Below are 20,269 nucleotides of genomic sequence, written 5' to 3'. Positions count from 1 at the left end.
TCCACTCTCAGGGGGATTAGCATGCTTGTCTCTCAATGGCTGTTCTCTGGCATCTTATAACATCCTGGCTCTTTTTCTCGTCCCTTTCTGATTTAGAAAGTCGTGCTCCTGGGTGACTTGAGAAACGTCTCTTGCGGATGGAGCCAGTGGCACCATGAGGGGGACGTCAGAGGGGCGCCATGGTCCCGAGAGCTGGTGTTCTAAGTGAGGCCCCTGGGGGCAGCCCCGTTTGTGGGCGAGGGTCTCTAGACCCTTAATTCACCAGTCGAGGCAACCCGAGCCCCCGTTAGGGGTCCCGCGCATGGAGGGGGTGTTTGCGGGAGCGAGCCGTGCATACCTCCGATGGGAAGCGTAGTTGCCGGTGATGTGCCCGGAGCCGTCGCAGCCAGGGGTGGGGCACCTGCAATTACAAAGGCACATGGAAAGGCATCAAACCCCTGAGCAAGTCACCTTCTTACTTATACTGTTCCAAAGTCACTTTAATGCTGAGCCTCCCTGGGTGAGGAGGTGAGACGGAGCTGGACGGTCCCCGCCGGGCTCGTGGGGCGTCCCCATCCTCGTCCACCACCAGGTGCGGCTCGGACCCCTTCTGCCCTCCGCGCACAGCAGTGCCGTCCAGGGACCAGCGATCTCGGGGCGGCAGCTGCCCCTCCTCCACAGCCGTGCGGCACCTTGGTCCCCAGGTGTTCACCCCATGTTCCCACCCCTTCCATCATTACTTCAAGTCCAGTGGAACCAGTCACAGCAGGACCTGTTGCTGCACCATCCGAACACGATGCACGACTGTTCATGAAAAGGCACACACGGCGGCCCAAGACCGGTCCCCGTCTAAACTCAAAACGGCGGCGTTGCAACAGGCCCGTCACAGGGGCCCCTCCCAGCCCTGCCCCTTGTTGGCCCCAGAGGCTGGTGCGGGCAGCCTCCTGTACCAGCCCTGGGAGTTAGACTAGCTGTCTTTCAGGCCGTCATCGGGCACTCAGGTAGCTTTGATTTACCTTAAAACCCTTCTTACTTTTAACTGACGTGAGTAGGGAGTAGGGCACAGATCTGTCTTGGTCAACAAGCCAAGTCAGCTGAGACGCTGAGATTAGTTTGGGCACCTGCGCTGCCTGTGTTTAAACGTTTCCAGGAAACTCCATGCAGTCTCTTAACTACCACATTGCCACTGTGCTAATGGGAGGGGATGTTTTTAAAGAGAGTTTTATGGTCGTTGCCCTCCGTGGAACTTCTCAAATACGCCATCTCAGGAATAAGCAGTCCTACAAAGACACTTTCACTTCAACCTACATCAGCTGCATTTGCACCCACCAGGAATGTAAGAATTAAGGACAAAAATTAAGAAAAAAATGTTTTTCTTTTCACTAAATTTTAACTCTCAAGAGACAAGGATGAGATGATTTAGTAACAATATTACCACCCAGTAGTAACCCTCAGTTCATGCCCTGTGCTCCCCCCACCCCCCTACTCAATGAGCATCTGAATTCCTGGCAGGGACAAAAGTCACAAGTTAAAAATGGTTCATAAAGGTAAATGCTTCTAAGAGATTTCAATTTGCTTTCCACTCAGAAAGCCACCCTGGATATTGGATGTCGGGTTAAGGCCAGCAGATTACTTGCTTACAGACAGACTTTCTCAAAATCAGTGAGAGTGTCAGTGAGTGTGGTGGGCATTCATGCCGCTGGGCTGAGTTCAAGGGTGTGAATGTCCCAGTTTACAGTTAGATGCACAATCAATTGTTGGTATTTAGAATCGGACAATTCTCCTTTAGTCCTGAGAAAAGGAACATGATTACAGATCTCAGGTGTACAGTTGATACTTGGCATAGCCTATAAAGGGTTAAAGTTTATAGACTGCCGTGGGAGAAGAAAAAAGGCACTGAGGGAAAAGGGGTCGAGAAATCGTCGGTGTGTGTAAGTGGAATCAGGGTTTAAAAATAGGAGTTTGGGGCAGAAGGAGTTTAACGCTGTCCTTCCATCAAAACAATACCCTGAATCAGATTGCTGGCCTGACTGTCATTAAAGTAACAGCTGTTCATGAACTGAAAGCTTGATCTCAAGACTATTCCGTCAATAATGACCTGAATGACCGAATCTAACTGATTTCCCAACTGGCAGCTCATGTGGAGACACCCCCAACCCCAGAGGGAGGAGATTCTCAAAGCAACAAAAATCATTGGAAGAGAAGCTAATCTGCTGCACATTTCGTTTCGAAAATGTATCAAGAAACAGTAATGTTTCCTACCAGCCAATAATATACATGTGGCCTTGCTTTTTGGTCAAAAGAAAAAAACCCTTAAAGTCTTCCTAATTTAAGCGCCTAGTGCAAATTTATTTAAAATTTTTTCATTTAAACATGAGTAGAAATTTTTTAATGTCTCTTTTTTGATAGAGGCAGGAGGAGGTTGACATATTCTGTTCAAATTTAAGTAGGCATTTTAATCAAAATCATGCAAATGAAAACGAGAATTTACTAATTATAAAAAAAAAGAGAAAAGGATTTTGGAGTAGTTTTTGTGTGTTTAAGCCATTTACAAATGCATCATCTGATAAAAAAGAGGCAGGTAAACTGTCCTTTGTCACCATGAAAACAAAGAAAATGTTACTGGCTCATTTTCAGACCTTTCACAGTGTCAGGAAAGAATAAACATTCCCAGAAAGAGGCCTGGCTTTCTTGAAAGGTTTGTTGTTATTTTCAGGGTTTCAAGTTCGGCCGCTGGGGTCCAATCCCTGGCCTGCCACTTGCTGGCTGCAAGAATGTGGGGAAATTAAACCTCCAAGGTCACGCCCCTCAGCCGGGGGAAGAGGACGGAGGAGGGGGCTTGTCTGTGCTTGTTGGGAGCCTGCCGTCCCTGGAGCTTCAGGACCACAGGGCTCCGTGCAGGCTGTGAACGCACGCTCACAGCACCCACCCCTGAAAGAGCCAGCTCTGGTTTCTCGAGGGTGCTAAGTCGGCCTTTTCCTCTTTAGGTGATGCTCCTGGAGCACACGAGGCAGCCCTGGATGGGCCCTCAAATATTCTTTCTTCTGCCAGCTCTATGGCGCTCATTTTCATGTTCCTGTTCAAGACTTTAAGGCTTTTGGAAACTCTGAGATGTACATACAAATTTCCTCGCTTTAATAAACCTCATCATTCAAAAATACACAGCTTCCTGAAGTCGGTGGATGTGACAATTCATGCATCAAAAGGGGTCTTTGCTCCAGGACGCTTGGTAACAGGCTGCCGTAGAATCGATGTGCAGAAATTCGATTCACACCTTCTCATCTAAGAGCATCTCCCCATCCAAGAGCACCTCCCCATCTAAAAGCACCTCCCCATCTAAGGGCACCTCCCCATCCAAGAGCACCTCCCCATCTAAAAGCACCTCCCCATCTAAGGGCACCTCCCCATCCAAGAGCACCTCCCCATCTAAGAGCATCTCCCCATCTAAGAGCACCTCCCCATCTAAGAGCACCTCCCCATCTAAGAGCACCTCCCCATCTAAGAGCATCTCCCCATCTAAGGGCACCTCCCCATCTAAGAGCACCTCCCCATCTAAGGGCACCTCCTCATCTAAGAGCATCTCCTCATCTAAGAGCACCTCCTCATCTAAGAGCATCTCCCCATCTAAGAGCACCTCCCCATCTAAGAGCATCTCCCCATCCAAGAGCACCTCCTCATCTAAGAGCACCTCCTCATCTAAGGGCACATCCTCATCTAAGGACATCTCCCCATCTAAAGGGCACCTCCTCATCTAAGGGCACCTCCTCATCTAAGGGCACCTCCCCATCTAAGGGCACCTCCTCATCTAAGAGCATCTCCCCATCTAAGAGCACCTCCCCATCTAAGAGCATCTCCCCATCCAAGAGCACCTCCTCATCTAAGAGCACCTCCTCATCTAAGGGCACATCCTCATCTAAGGACATCTCCCCATCTAAAGGGCACCTCCTCATCTAAGGGCACCTCCTCATCTAAGGGCACCTCCCCATCTAAGGGCACCTCCTCATCTAAGAGCACCTCCTCATCTAAGAGCATCTCCCCATCTAAGAGCACCTCCCCATCTAAGGGCACCTCCCCATCTAAGGGCACCTCCTCATCTAAGAGCACCTCCCCATCTAAGAGCATCTCCCCATCTAAGAGCACCTCCCCATCTAAGGGCACCTCCTCATCTAAGGGCACCTCCTCATCTAAGAGCACCTCCTCATCTAAGGGCACCTCCCCATCTAAGGGCACCTCCCCATCTAAGGGCACCTCCCCATCTAAGGGCACCTCCTCATCTAAGAGCACCTCCCCGTCTAAGAGCACCTCCCCATCTACGAGCATCTCCCCATCTAAGGGCACCTCCCCATCTAAGGGCACCTCCTCATCTAAGAGCATCTCCTCATCTAAGGGCACCGCTTCATCTAAGAGCACCTCCCCATCTAAGAGCACCTCCTCATCTAAGAGCATCTCCTCATCTAAGAGCACCTCCCCATCTTAGGGCACCTCCCCATCTAAGGGCACCTCCCCATCTAAGAGCACCTCCTCATCTAAGAGCACGTCTTTTCCACGAAAGGAGGCCCCTGTGGGATCATGCAGATCCCCCGTGGATAAAATCAGAGAGCAGCATGTGCTGCACAGCTTGGGTTTAGAAATGGCAGCAGAGATTGACTGGGTTTCCATGGAAACTCCCGACAAGGCAGGCGCTGTGCTTGGCGCTCGGCGCCTGGCGCCTCGGGGAGGCCACCCAAGCCGATGGTCCACCCTGCTCCCTGCCAGTTGTCACCGATACTCGCACTGGGTCTATTTTAAGTTCCTATGGTTAGAGATGTAAAGTTGTGATAAATAAAACCCTTGCTTCTTCATTTTTTCCTCTCCACTCCAAAGGTAGTATTGGTAAAAACACTCTGAGACAGGGAATGATGAATACATAGTCTTAGAATCTCTGTAAATTCCAGACAAAAATATTGGTGATCCTTTGCCTTGTCTGTGATCTTGCATTTGCCTTGGAATTTAAGCAATATCGAGAGAAAGTAATTTGGGGGTAGTTCATGTTACTATCTGGCTGGAAAAAATGGTCTTGTATAGACGTTTAAGAATATCGATGGAAAAATCATAATAAAATGCTTTAAGCCATTTTTGCAGAATCCAGGCAAGAATCTACAAAAAAGAAATCAGGACCACTCACAAACTTCTGGATTTCTGATTTCCTGGAACTAGCCCTTCTCAGTAGGAAAGGACTAGATTTCTGTGGCTTTTGTAGGTCTAGGACGTCAGAAACATCTCTGAGCCCGAACATCCTGGAGGCCCTTTGTGCTCATGACTCACTTAACCACCTACCCCCAAGAGAATTATTGCGGCTCACACCTCCAAGGGGGTCTGAGACATATCATCAAAGAACTGACTATCTGTGCATCACAGTACGCATCGTGGAAATCCTCTGATTTGCACAGGTGCACGTCACGAAATGTAGCCACAGACCAGCTTCTCCCCTGTGCCTCTGATTCGTCCTTCTGCAAGACAGGCAACCCCTTCTTGTGATTTTTCTCCCGTTTACAAAACCACGACCCTGACACAGGGTAGCAGAAATGGAAACAGCTCAATCTACTGACTGAAGTCGTGTGATCACCTAATTGTCATGTTCCATCATCCTCTCTCTCTTTTGAAATGAAATGAGGATTTGACGAGTAGTTGTATTAAGGCATTTAAAGTGCAGCTTTTTCTTCGCAAGAGGAGGGCCTCTCCTTAAACGATGCACACACTGTGCCCTTGCCGCTGCCTGTCCTGGGCTGAGACAGGTGGGCTGTCACATCGGCCTGTCGACAGGGAGGCAGCGGACTCCCCAGGAAGGCGTCCAGGGCAGCCTCAGATGCACGTCCGTTTGTTCTCAGCAATCAGGGCTGCCGGACATGACGTGGGCAAGGACCCAGAGCCGGGCAGTCTCTCTCCATCCACCTGGAGGCCAGCCTCGCCGGCCACGCGGCAGGACCCCTGAGGGTGTTCGGGCCTGGGAATGGTTTTGGTCCGGTGTAGTCCCGTCTGCCCCAGCGCCTGCTACACCGGCAGGACGGGGCAAGGGCGGCCGGTCTCCCCCAGAGCCGGTTTGCAGGGAAAAATGTTTTGAGGAGACTCATCGTCTTTCATCTTGATAAAGTCAATTGCATATTTTTAAAAATCTTACAAATAAAGGCTGAAAGCACTGCCGCAGGTTTGAACTCTCCCTGGGGCTCACCTCCCCCGTTTGAACCCACCCTACGAGGTCGGCCTGCAAACGTGCCCCGATTCTGAGTGTAGTAGCTGAAACAGACAGAACAATGCTCACTGAACATGTGGGATAATAATTTAAAAGGTGAGATTGAGATTCTGGGAGTTCTTTGAAGAATTTCATGGTGTGCTTTTTTAATAGCCTTTTTTGTCCCTTTCTTTCATGACCACTCTAACAGGAGAACTCGTTAAATAAAACACAAAATACTCTCAGTTTTAAAAGAAACCATGAAAATGTAAGATTAGGCCTCGTCTAGAGCAGGAAAATATATTTGTAATATGATTCAGGTCACCTACGTAAAAGACTTGCCCCGTTTATATAAAAAGTTCAATTCAAAAACATTGTTTTGGCTTAAAGAGATGTGGTTCTAAAAATTTATATCTTTATTTTGAATTTTTTGTCATATAAATGGGAAACAGTAAAGAAATGCAGAGGATTGCAAAATAAAGGTATTTTAAAATAGAAAACTGATATATACTGATTCTAACGCTGTCCCTCTGCAATTTCCTCTCCAAGCAGAAGGGACCCGGGTCACTTAAAAGCAATATACATCACTTCTGTCCAATTTCCTAGGTATATTACCAGAAACTCTGAGGAAAGCCAAGATCTCCTAAATCACTTTTCAGTTTGTGCAACATGCAGTAAGCGTCTCTTTTTTTGGAATTCGGTATTGAGTATGCAAATTTTGACCTTTCTCCCCCTCTGACCCCTGCCAAGCACATCTCACTGGGAGCCTCCCGCTGTCCCCACCCCCCCAGGACCCATGTTTCACCCGGTCCCTTTTCCCACCTCCCGTTAAAAGTAGCAGGTGACACAGGAGCACCGAAGACACGCACCGAGGGCGTGGGCGCAAACCCATGACGCCACTGCGGGTTTCTGGGATGGGGGCTTGGAGGGGGCAGGGGTCCTGGCCTGTGTTATGCCACCTGCACGGCCACCGCTCGCCTGCAGAGGGGGCTGGCGGGTGCCCCTCCCTCCCCGGCCCTTGGGAGAGGTCTGGGGGAGGCTTCTGCAGACTGGCCTCCCACCTTCCTCCCCAAGACGCACCCCAAAGTTTCTCCTGTTCCCAAGAGTCATGTGAGGGCCTTTACCCGGGATGCTTGCCGCCTCCCAGGATTTTGAATTTCTACACATTTCAAGTTCTGACATTCGTAGACTTTGGGTGAAAGCCTTGATTTCAATAGGACATGTAAACCAAAACCACCTTTTTCTTTTGGTTCCAAGCACTTTTCTTTTTAAGCAACACTCCAGTACAAACAAATAAATGAAAAAGAATTATAAAAGTACCCTTGATAATTTGTTTTTAAATTTCATTTTGGTGATTCAGGTACCATTTTGGGATGGGTTGGGCCTCAGGTTACTAAGAGAACGGAGCGTCCTCCTGCAGATAAAGTTCAAAGTTGTGGTTATAGGAGACCCAGGGCTGCTAGGATGCCCACGGAGCCGTGGGGTGGGCATGGGTGGTGGCTTGGTGGGTGCAGGGGTTTTACCAGAGCCACGATGCCCGCTGCCTGCACCCACCGGAGCACAGGCTCCGTTCTGCAAAGACCGTTTGGGTGATACGCTTACCATACAAGCCGCTGATAAACGGTGTTTACTAGTAGGTTTAAGTTCTGACTTAGAGGCTCACACGCCTGCCATCAGCCTTGGGTCACCTCTAACGAGAGCCGTGAGTGCCCTCTTCTGCCCATCCCCCCACTCAGGCCCCCAGGATGCCCTTGGAGGTGGATGCCGCCCAGGCCCTGGCTGTCAAAGCTGGACCGTAAGGGCTCTGGGGTGCTGGCCCCGGCCAGAGCGGGGGCTGGGCCTGGCCCTCTCCTGGGTCCATTTCCGGGGGACACTCGAGGTGCAGGTTTGCCTGTTTGGGCAGCGGGGAGGGAGCTGCGACGCCAGTTCTGTTGTCCATGCTGCATGCAGGTCTGCACTTTCCGTTCATGCACCGGTGTGGCTCATGCCTCCGTGTCGGGGCGGGAGCTAACTCGGACCCGTGGGCACCACACTGAACCACTCGCTGCCCGCTGCCCGGCGTCCCAGGTACATCCAGGGACAGGCTCCTGTCCAGGGCGGCCAACGTACCTAGCAATCCTGACGTCCCTCTCAATAACGGGATGTGTCCATGGGGCACTGCTGCCGGAGCACATGCACGTCCAGCAGCAGGGGAGCGGCTAGACCAGAGCTGGGGCAGCCGCGGTCAGAATTGGAATTGGACGTGGAGGACCCATGCAAAAAAGAACATACAAAAGGTGACTGTTGGAGAAACCGCCGCTCCACCCCGCCAGCCGTCCACGCACCTCGGGGCCGCCGCGCTCGCCGTGACTGTGCCGCGGCTGGGGCTTCGCGTCGGGCATGCAGGGGCCTGGGGGGCCGGGTGCGGGCTGGGCCGCCAGGGGTTACTCACCTTCCTCGGTTACACTGAGCGCTAGGGCAGTCACACCGTTTACATGGGGTGGAAACCGGGCGCCTGCTACACCGGCAGGACGTTTAGAGACTTGTGTGCCCTCGGGACAGGGGCTCCTTCTGGCCCCAGAGCGGCATGGGGATGTGTGAGGGTCCCCTCCACTGCCCTCACAGCGTCCTCACCCACGTCCCCCACCTCTCGGGCGAGAAAGTCTGTGACCATATCCAACTGGTCTTTAGTGGTAAGAAGTCGACCCTGGACTGGTGAGCGGCCGGTGGTGAAGCCCACCGACCAGGATGGGGTCAGGGGGAGCTGCTGGCTCGTCCAGGATAATCTTCTCAACACCACGAACCAATGGGATGGCACCTGAGACGGAGACGGACGGCCACTGCACCCGGGGAGGCTCCAGGCTTCATGCACAGGCCACGCCCCACTGCCCGAGGCCACGGGGACAGGAGGGGTGGCTCAGGACGCCAAGGCCAAGTGTGGGGCCTAGCATCACTGCCCAGGTGGACACGGACTTCAGTGGGAGCATGCCACAGGGCCACGTGGCTGTTACTTCCGGACGGTCAGAGCCACGGTGACTCTGTGGCCTCCGTCAGCTCACTTCCCTGTCCACAGACGGTTTAGAACTCCTCTCAAGGTATTGGAGGACGGAGGCTGATCTAATTTAAAAGCAGGCCCGTGTCCTAAGCTGTTGGTGGCAGCAAGCACTTGGGAGGCAGGTCGTGCAGGGCAGAAGAAAGGACAGATTCCAGGGCCACAGAGCCACGGGGCCCGGCCACGTGGTCCCTTGAAACTGCAATCTTGTGCCTACTTTCTGTGTTCTCACTTTTTTATGTTTGTCATGGTTATAGATCTTTTGCTTTTTGAAGCCTCTATCTCATCTCATAGAGAAAGTGTTTTTATTCTAAGCAGGAGAAATTTAAAAAGATTCCATGCTCCATCTGCTACCTGAGTAATCCTGGGATTCTCTGTAATTTCTCACGTTTTATGTTTTCTCTCTTTCTGTCTGTGAGCCTCGCCTCCTGCCCTGTCCTCTTGCTTACAGCTATCTGGTTTTAAACCCTTTTCAGTTTATTTTCTCCTCTCTTGGTCTCTCTGGCATGTCCTCCCTTCCTCTGTGGAATCTGCCTTTTCTCCTGTCTCACATCTTATTTTTGGTCAAATTTTAAATGATTTAATAGACGCTTAGTTTCGCAAAAGTTTTTAGAAATAGATTCATCAGATATCCTTGCTCTAAAGGTAAGAAGACAAATCCAAACAGGTGAATTATATGTTTAAGGTCACACGAAGAGGGACACAGCTGAGATTAGAACAGAAATCTCTCCTCATATGGTGCTTTTGTGCTCAAATAGACTCTTTTTAAATGTCCTGTTTGTATCAATAATTCCCAGCCTACAACTGTAGCGTATGGTATAGTGCTTATTTGGGGGGAAGTTCATTTGACTGTAAAGACACAGGAGTTCACTTGTTCCCCTGTCTGCAGTTCACTGACCCACATGGACCCCTCAGTGTCTCATAAACGGGGCAGAGTGGAGAGTGGAAGCACATTTCTGATTTCCGTATCAAGGGCACAGTCACAAGTGGGATCTAAAAGTCACCGATTGTCCTGATTTCCCTCCGATTACGAGGAGGGACAAGAGAGCAGAAGGGGCCTCAGAACACCGACAATCCGTGTGGTCCTGACGTGGTGACCCCGTGTGCAGGTCTGGAATCGGGAAGCTTCGTCCCTCTGAGGAAGAGCCCAGAATAAGTCAGAATGTTCCTGGGAAAGTCCAGAAGGAGAGGCCTGACACGGTGGGGACGGGCAGACAGAGGAAGAGAGAGGAGGGCGGAGGTGGGGAGGAGATGCTATGCAGGGTACGAACGGCCCGGGATCCCGGACACGCCTGTGTCCAGCCCAGGGCTGCCGTGGGTGGTCAGGTAGGGGGCCCGGGGGGCCGGGCGGACACTGTCCTCTCTCTGACCTCCGCACGTCTGGGCGCGGCGCACTGTTCGCGGGGGGGAGCACGGAGGGGAGCCTCTGCTTCCTTAGGGCCACTGAGCCCATGAGCAGGCGTCCACACCAGGCACCTGCTGGAAAAGGTGTCTGAAGGGCAAGTAGGGAGAAGCGGCTGGAGTGAAGGGAGAGAGAGATGCCGAGAAGGACCGAGCGAGAAGCGGACTGAGGTGAGCCGATGGCGTGAGTGAGACGCGGCCGCCCCGTGACCCGCCACCCTGATGGGCCGCCTCCCCCGAGGCCAGGCTGTGGGCCCAGCCATGGGCCCCTGGTCCCGAAGATGCTGGCACTGCACAGCCTCCTGGAGGGAAGGTCCTCCAAGTGTTCTGAGGGCGGCGAGGTCATGAGGCCTCGAGCCAGGTCACCTGGGAAAAAGGACGAGCACTTGGAAACATCTAGCTTGGAGAAGACTCTAGGAAAACAGTCCTGCACTAGAAAACCCAAGAGGCTTTCTTGAGAAGCATGGACCTCTGGTTCCGAACTTGCAAGAAGAGCTTTCTCAGGGGGCTGCTGTAAGCACAGGCGCTCCTGGGGGCCGGGGTGGCCACGGGGAGCAGAGGGACCCCCTGGGCGGGCTAGGCTGGGCCTGCCCGCGACCGTCCTGAAGGCCCCAGGGCCGAGGTCCCAGGTTTCCTCCACGGCCTGGGACGGCCCAGAGGGGCTGCGAGTGTCCACCCCTCAGGGAGACCAGGGCCCCTCTGCAGGGGTTTCCAGGGGGCCAGCCTCTCTCCAGGTGATTGCACACTCAGGGGAGGTCTCCTCCAAGCCCCTGGCAGGAGGACCCAGGTCTGGGTCTCCTGGGACCCCTGCCCCGGGCTGCCCGTCTCCACCCACTCCTCTACACCATCTCCTCTGTCTGCCTGAGCCACAGTCCCACCCCCGTGGGAGCCTGCGCTCCCTAGCACACCCCCCAGGTGCAGATCCTTCAGTCCTCCCGGGCGTCACGGGGTCTTCCCGGGGTCTGCCAGGGGTCTTCCCGGCCACGCCTCCCGAGAGCTGCCCCCTCCTCTGCCCCCGGGTGCCCTCAGCACGCGGAAGCAGGGCGCTGTCCTCTGTGTTCCTGTCTCTTGCCAGTCTCAGGGCCCAGCAGCCGGCGCCCGCCCTCTTGGGCTCCGCGTGCGTGGCTCAGGTGGACGTGGCGAGGGGGCCGTCGGCGGCCGGTCCGTGCGGCGCTGCTGTCCTGCTCGAGTTTCTGATTAGCAGACCAGGCGCTGGGCGTCCCGGCGCTGGTGTGGATGCTTCGGTGTGTGGGCGTGTGGGCTCGCGGGGCCTGTCCCAAATGCCCTTCCTGGTCTCAGCGGGTCTCAGTAGCCAGGGGACCATTCAGCCGTGGCTCAGGAAGCGAGCCCGTCCTCCACCTAAGCGCCGGCTTTCTTTCCAGCCAGAGCTGGCGAGCTGCCTGATCCTGTCCTCGGTCCGTGGGCCCTGGCACTGCCCACCCATATCCTGTCCTCGGCCTGTGGGCCCCGGCACTGCCCACCCGGCTACTCTCGTGGGGGAGGAGGGCTGAGGATGCTTTCTGGGGGGCGCCAGCCTGCTGACCAGTGAGGCTGTGGCACTGACCAGGTCATAGGTCGTGAGCATCTTTGTGTGCGGCGCTGGGTGGGGGACTCTGTGCCGAGGAGAGGTGAGCCCAGCACCCGGCACCCGGTCCCTCCCTGACCCCGGCCCTGAGGTCCAGCTCTGAGGCAGAGGAGGGACAGATGGATGGTGCCCAGCAGCACTCAGGACCCTCGTCAGGAGGAAAGAACCGAAGTAGCACAACTTAGCTGTTTGTTTTTTAAAGGTGGGCTGGGCCACAGGAATCCTGCAGCTCTGGGAGGCTGCTGACCTTTGGCCCCGGCGCGGAGGGCAGGCCCGGAACCCACTTAAGCTTCAGTGCAGTGTGGTTGGTAAGAATGGCCACTGTCGCTGACCCCATAGTCCCAGGCCATTGCAGGGCGAGTGCCAACGGCCACTGAGGCCTGCATGGAGCAGCGATGGTCCAGCTGCTCACCTAGGCGCCCCCGCAGCCCTGGGTGCTGGGTTCTGCTACCTGCACCCAATCTCACAGCCGAAGCAGGTACAGGGGTGCCGGATCGGCCCCAGGCTGGGCTTGGGTGTCAGCTGCTGGCTCGAGCGCCAGGGGGTTTAACCTGCAGCTGGGCGGATGGGATGGGCTTATGGGACCGGCTGCTGGCTCGAGCGCCAGGGGGTTTAACCTGCAGCTGGGCGGATGGGATGGGCTTATGGGACCGTGGCAGCAGGCGCCGACGGAAAGGTAAGAAAGGACACACTTGAGGGATGCTCGGAGTGAGCCTGGGAGGGCAGCCTGGGGTCACGTGGGGATGAGCACAGGAAGGGGGAGGGGAAGCAGGGAGGGTTGGGACCTGGTGGGCGACGGGGAGGGACCCCTCACAGCGGGCATAGTCATGTCCCCTGGACCAGTCACTGGGTGAGAGAAACGGAGGTGCAGGTGCAGGTCCCGCCCTCCAGGCCTGGGCAGGCTCATGGGAGGTGTGGGCAGCAGCCCCGGAGAGTCCACACGCACGGCCACCGGTGCGAGCTCGGTCCGGATGCCCCTCTGCTCGGCTCACAACAATCTCTGTGCCTGTTTCCTCCTATCACAGGGTCTGGTTCAGACGCGTCGGGTCCTCCTGAGCGCTGATCACAGCGGGGACAGGGGTCCTCATCCTGGGGTGTGGCATTCTGCCCGGGGCGCGTCCCAGGTGGCGCCTGGCTGTCCTGGGAGCGGGCCGCAGGCTGCAGGGGCCTCCGTGGACAGTTCCGCTCTCACACCCAGGACGCCGCACGGAGCTGTGGGCAGGGAGCTGAGCTCAGAGGCACAGGTGCTCGTGAGGGAGATGAACAGACCCCAGATCCGGGTCACTGTGGACGCATCGCCACTGCAGATTCTCCATTATTACGTGCACGGAAAACTCTTCCAAATGAAACCGTGTTGTGCCGTCTGCCGATTGTGGAAAAAGTAAATGTCAACAATATCGATGTGTGTTTAACGGAAGGCAACCTGGATCTGAGTTTTAAGAAAATCATTTAAAAATATGGATGTTCCAGAGCATATTTTAATGGAAACGTCACTTGCCCAAAACCAAAAATGTGTTTCATAGGAAATGAATCACATTTAAAAATGATTTTTGTTATGTAAGCTGTAAAGAAAGAATCAGAATTATTTTTTGGAAAAAGGAAGGAAGGAAGAAGAGAAAGAAGGAAAGGAGAGGACATTTTTAACTGGGAACATTTAGAGGACCAGAGGACTGCAGTAATTTTTAATTTTCCCGTTTCATCAGCAATTGCGTGGGGAGATCTCTCGGGGGCGGGGCGGGGCATCCTTCAGCGCAGAAGTCAGGGCGAGTGTCACCAAGCTGGGAAGAAGGCTCTCTGGAGGACATTCCGTCCCCCCTGCAGCACTGCCCTTCCCCACGCCGCGGCACTACAGGGCTGCCCGACACTGGGAGGGACCACAGGATGAGGGAGGGAGTTGCTATGGCAACTCCCTCCCTCAGCCATCCGCATGGTGCCACAGGTTCTCTGTGTGCAGGAGAATTGGGAAAACCTGGTTCTGAGCAGAGAGAGCCGAGGGGGAGGCTGCCCCAGTGGCTGGGGAGAGGTGGGGATGCCGGGGAGGCAGGGAAGGCCTTTCACAGGGTAGGGCTCAGCTCAGCCAGCCTCTCGCCCGGATGGCAGCACATGACCAGAGCCAGGACTGTTGGGACCCACACACTGGCCTTCAGAGCTTCAGGACCCAGGGCTCTGAGGACCTGGAGGGCCGGGGGCCTCCCTGCAGCCGGCACCCCTCGGGGCCACCTGAGCGACAGTGACTCAGAGCTCGGTTAGCACTTCTGTGTCCCAGGACACAGATCAGAGTCCCATGCTGCTACCATCCCTTCCCTTCAGGCTACGAAGGACGACACACTGGGCTGGGTGCGCACGAGTGTGTGCACCACACCCACAGGCTCATGGAGGACAAGCTCGCGTGGGGCTGAGGGGAAGTGTCTTCTCCGCAGATGGGAGGACCACGGCGTCCCCGGGCTCTGTGGCCTCTGTGCTCCACAGCGGGGACCTGCGCCCACCAGGCTCTGACAGGTCCCTCCTCTTGTCAGCCCTCCCCAGACTTGCCCCATGGCTGCTGTCTACCCGGGTCTAGAGATAAAAGATCTCGGGTCAAAAAAAGCCACGTGACTAGTCCAGGATGCCCGGCTAGTAAGTGGCCAAAGAGGGCTGTGACTCTAATTTCCACGGACCCGGAGCCTGTGTTTGCCTCGTTATGTGGCAAGGACACTCATTTCTTATACCAGGAAAAGAGCTCTCGACCTAATAAGCTGTTTAAATTTAAAGGACATGAAAAATAAACGAGCGTCATCCTTTGCTTGTCGAAGTAAAAATAAACGAGCGTCATCCTTTGCTTGTGGAAGTAAAAATAAACGAGCGTCGTCCTTTGCTTGTGGAAGTAAAAATAAACGAGCGTCGTCCTTTGCTTGTGGAAGAGGCCGTGGGGGCCTGGCACATTCTCGCCTCACATGCTTGCAGGCCGAGGTGTCAAGCACGGGGGTTGTTTCCTCCACCTGCAGGACGCCAGTTCTTACAGAGGCTCCCGGACATACTGAAGCCCAGTCATAAGACTTTGTTCATTGAGGTGATTCACTGAAATCATTTCCTGGCCCAGAGAAGACTGGCTCCCTTGCCAGAAAAGTGCCGTGAATTCCAGGAAGTCCTCTCCCTCTGTCACCATTGGCTGCCTGGGGACTGGCCTTTCTCGGGCTGTTCTCAGCTCCACTCCCCTCTGTTGGACGAGGGACATGGAGAGGTCATGGCCTTTCCACCTCCTGGGGGTCCCCAGAGAGAAGCAGCCTCCCAGCTCCACGGGGCCCCTCCCGGGCTGCGCCAGGAGCCTGCTGTCCGCTTGGCGGTGGTGGGGGGGAGGGCTCTACCTCCGCAGAGGGTTGCCGAAGCATCCCAGCCCTCACCTCTGCCGCCCGCAGCGCTCCAGCTGTCTTTGGACCAGACCAGCCACGGGTAGGAGACAATGAAAGCAGTTTTCTTCTCCTGGACCTGGGCGCCAGCCTTGCCTCGGACGCAAGTCCACCGTCAACTCTGAATCCCCTGCTCTGGTGGGATTCTGACAGGGGCACTTTCCATGACTTTTATCTTTCATTTGTGCAATTTATCAGCGCCTACCACACACCAGAGACGCCAGTCACGTCGTTTTCTCCTCTAGTTTATGGGTGATTGGGCTGAAATCCTGTGTGTGCCAAGAGCGGCTTGGAAATTTCAGCTGAAGCGCGATGCTCCAAGTCGCGCAGTATTGGAACTGTTTCCTGTTGGTGGAATAGTTTCCAGCGTGTGGAAACCCATTCCCCCAAGCTATCCCTGGGTTTCAGATGGTCGTTTCTCCTCCTCTGGTCTTACCATTTTATTCACCGCGCCCTCTGCTAGAGCTGTTTGTTGGTGAAATGGATACATTTGGCATTTTGAGTCTGCACTGAAGGGCAAGGAAAGGGCAGCAAATGGCTATTAGAGGAAACCAGCAGGTGAGGAGGTACCAGGTACAAGGTGGCCCCTCGTTAATCCTGCAGCCCTTCTGGTTTCTGGAGTCAGTGAACCTGCTTCCCAAAGAGTGTAATTTAGCCTCACCCAAACTCGTTATTTTGATGAACTGAAAACCACATGCCTTGGAGTCTCAATGGGACCCTCCTCTATTAGGCGACTTCCTTAACCCCGAAGGCCGACCCCTTAAAGCGATTTGGAAATCTGGACGTGCCCCGATGGAGGGGCTGCTGGGGGGCTGCTGGAGGGGACACCGGCTGGGCCGACGGGTCCTGGTCCGATAGCTGAGTCTCTTTGTGATGCTGGGAAGGTCGCTCAGCCTCCCTGCCCCCACGCCCTGCCCTGTAGGAGGGTCGTGAGCGCCCCTCCTCTGCTGAGCTCAGCACCCCCCAGCCTTGCACCAGGCCCAGACGCAGCGTGACCTCGGGGGGCCCACGCACACCTCCTGTGAGGTCGGCGGAAGACGTCACCCTCCCTTTTTCTAGATAAGAGAACTGAATGTCAGAAGTCTACTCAACTCACTGAAGGCCACGAGCCAGACAGAATAAAGGATCTGAACCGACGTTCCGTGGCCCCAAGTCCTGCTCCCCCCGCCTCCATCTCACCTGGCCCAGACGCACCGCCAGCCTTGCACCCTGGAAGCAGCTGCCTTCCCTGTCTGTCTTCAGCTTCCCAGGGCCGCCATGGATGCCGAGATCATCGGTTGTGCAGATGAAACGACAGCAGAGCATTTGGAAAGAGCTCAAGGGCCAGAAAGTATAAGACGCCATGAAGTACACGAGGACTTGAGATTTAAAGCAAGGCCATCACTTCTGATACCAGGAATTAACATCAAAGGCTCCCTGAAGATCACGCCCGAGACAGAAGTTCAGGAAGAGTCAAAATGGGTTTGCATGAGGCGAGGTATTTGTGGAAAAGCTACAGCACGGTCCGTGATACACAGGCTGATAACTAGTCCAGGGGACGTGGGCGCGGCCTCACCCCGGTGGCGCCGGCACGTAACTAGGAAAGTGGAAATGCTATCTGTTGTAGACTAGACTGCCTAGGACAGCGGGATCTAGTCTGCTTCAGATCTACGAAACGGGGAGAGAAAAAAGAGAGGGTTTCTCAATATCTCTGGCACTGTTCTGACCCACAACGATGCCCAGGGAATAACAATGCCTCTGTTTCCACCACGCGCTCATCTTAAAACACATGTCATCCAAAAAAGGCAAGGGAACTGCAGCAAGTATTCAAGGCACATTGGAAAGTAAAGAAATGACAGAGAAAAAGATGATCAAAATATGCCAGTTGGGAAAATGTTTTAGAATTCAGGAAGTGGGGAGAAGAGAGTGAAATTAGTAAGGGGGTGAGATCTGATGTGAGTTTGATGGGCTGATGGACATTTTTATTTGATGATTTTAAACCTGATTTGCAAGTCTGATATGAGCATTTTAAAATAACACCATATTAGACAAGAGAGAGAAAAAGACATATTAGGAAAATGCAATCCTTTTATCTTTGAAATATTTTGATCTTGGTTGTTGGAGTTTCAAACATAAGAGGCTGCGTTTCATTCATTTGTTGCTGGAATTGGGTCAGACCTTGGGGGTTGATTATCTTTGTCTTTCTTCCCCTGACCTCCCTCACCCCCAACCCAGCTGGCCTCACGTCTGCGGAGGCACCTTGGCCTGGCCCACCAGGCCCCCATGGGCCGCTCCTGCTTTCCTGTTTCCTCTCAGGCCTCAGTCCTTCATGAAGAAACTCTTCTCTGGGAGCCGGCGCTGTCCTGAGACCTCTGCAGACAGAAGCCCGTCTCGTCCTTACCGTGAACCATCATCAGGTGGCTGTCCGCATTGCCCGGCTCTGGACGTAGACGGGAGAGGGCGGCCGGGCTGGGCCCTGGAGCCAGGAGGCCGGCTGGGGGTCCTCACCGCTAAGCCCTGGCCCTGCTCCTGAGTCCCCGGAAGGGTGCCCGGGACCACCCAGAGGTGGGAGGAGGTCACCTCTTGACGCTTACTGCCCTTCCTAGGTCGCACTTGTGCAAACCCGAAGGTGTGAGAATGTCTCCTGGTATCTGAGGGGCCTTTATCAGTGCAACTCGAATGTCCCTCCTGGACTTTTAAAAGGGTTTTTACAAAGAAAGCAGTTAATCGACAGACCTCAAATACTCACAATGAAGCAATAAACAGGATTTTAAATTACTTCCACTTAACTTAAAAACTGGCTCCATTTGATAGCCCCGCGGAACTTAAAGCCAGAGACAGGCAAGTACACGGCGTACACGGCGACCCCAAGTACACGGCGACAGCGTGACCGAGTCACTGCGGGATGATTCCGGCAGGAAGGTGTGGCTCAGACCTCCCTTTGGAAAGAGGCCAGAAGTAGCAACAATGATTGGAGTCCACTTCACTTCACCAGGAACGTGTCCAGTGCCGAGCGTGACCCAGGCCCCGTGCCAGGTGCCGCGCTTGCCCCCAGCCCAGCCCTTCTGAGCCCACCTGCCCGTGGCCCCCAGGGAGCCCTGACCCCATGCGGCGAGAGGGCTATACTGAAAACACAGCCCATTCCACTTTAAAACCAACAAACCTAAACGGAAAGTCCAACGAATAGGTACACATCCCTTGGGAGTCAAAAACTTTGGAGAAGAGAGCACACGCAAAGTTAGATGGCCGAAAAACGTACGAGCTGAAAGTCTCGGAAAGGACACATCTCTTCAATCTAACACACGTCACAGGTGCTGGAGAGAGACCGCCAGGGACGGCCAGAGATGGCAGAGGGGGTGGGGTCTATGGGGGGGCTTTGCAGGAAGAGAGAAGCTACAGTCAGGAGGGAGGGGGTGGGGGGGACCACGGGAGGCGCCCCGAATCCCCCGGCGAGAGGATAAGCATCTCACTGCCTTCCACAAACAGCCATGTCTTGAAAACAGGTAAAACTCACTTTCTTTTTTTAGACAAGTTTTAAACGTGGGGTGGGTAGACGTGCAATGATGCAAGCTGTCCCTTCCCATAAATCTTAGGTCCCCAGCTGTAAAGGGGTTGTCTGTGACCCTCCGCGCTGCAGACTAAGTGGCCTGGCGGTCGGGAGAGAGAAGTGCTTCTTCTTCCCCTTTTCAGAGTTGTGCTCAGGCCCTCCAGCTCCACTGACCTGTGGCAGTGCTGGCCGGGCCTGGCTTTCATCCTCCGCACCCACCCCTGCCCCCCGCCCAGCAAGGATGCCGCGAGTCTGCGCAGGGCTCAGGGCACACCTGACGGGCAGCTTGGCCTCCCACTGGACGGTGATGCTGTTTCCTCCCCGGCTTCCCATCCGGCGACCAAGAAGGTATGTCTTTCCTCCATTACTCACTCGGAAATCACCGTCCTGGTGCAGGAGACGCCGCGTGCGTCCGGCAGAACGCGTCCAGGGCCGCACCATGCATGCGCCACCAGGCTTTCACCTCCACACGGCCCTGTCACTGATGCCGCCCACGTGCAGCTCTGTCGTCTGTACAGAGGTGACGTCATAGAGTCACCACTCCTCTATGAGTCTCCTCATAGAGCTCGCCCGCCACCACTGCCTCCTTTGCACCCAGGGCAACAGTGTTTCCGAATTCACCGGAACCTTCCAGGTCATCTGGCCGAATCCCCTCCCTCCACAGTGGAGGCCTGGGGCTCAGAGACGTGGCCGCATCTGCCCAAGGTCACCTGGCTGACCTGTCTGCAGACCCCACTGCTTTCCCTCCGCAGTTCTCCCTGCAGAATTCCTGGGCTCTTTACCAGGCTGTGTTGTACAAGTCATCTTGTTCTGATTCGTTGACTGATTTACTCAACGGCTTGGGTTCCCAGCGCAGTGCGAAGTGCTGTTGAGAAGGAGCTGGACGCTGAAGGCCCGAGGGGTGCCCTCAGGAACCTCTGCTCTGTGTCCGGTCCAGGTGACCACACAGCCACAGCGTAAGATGGGACATGATGTCTGCAGAAAGAAGCCAGGGCGCTGGCGTCGTGGCTGTGGGATCTAAGCCCAGGTGAGGGGATTAGCCAGCTCAGCGAAGGGCTGACCTGGCTCCATGGCTGGGCTCCTGTAGACGGTGGATTTGGATCAAGAGGAGGGTCAAGGAAGGTCACCTCAAGGGGATGTGTCTGCTTTGCAA

The 20,269-nt window shown here is 54.7% G+C and overlaps 1 protein-coding gene across 3 annotated transcripts in view; it reads right to left on the bottom strand.

Moving 5' to 3' along the window:
- Positions 1-20,269, bottom strand: part of MYT1L (myelin transcription factor 1 like) — a 137,381-nt gene that overhangs the window by 35,294 nt on the left and 81,818 nt on the right. For all 3 annotated transcript variants that reach the window (XM_060168671.1, XM_060168672.1, XM_060168673.1), the window contains exon 15: positions 338-400. In XM_060168671.1, coding sequence (XP_060024654.1) covers positions 338-400 — 63 coding nt within the window. The remainder of the gene's footprint in view (positions 1-337; positions 401-20,269) is intronic.

The sequence above is a fragment of the Lagenorhynchus albirostris genome, chromosome 13 (genome assembly GCF_949774975.1).
Source record: "Lagenorhynchus albirostris chromosome 13, mLagAlb1.1, whole genome shotgun sequence".
Taxonomy (NCBI): Eukaryota; Metazoa; Chordata; class Mammalia; order Artiodactyla; family Delphinidae; genus Lagenorhynchus; species Lagenorhynchus albirostris.
This window is presented reverse-complemented; position numbering and strand designations above follow the sequence as displayed.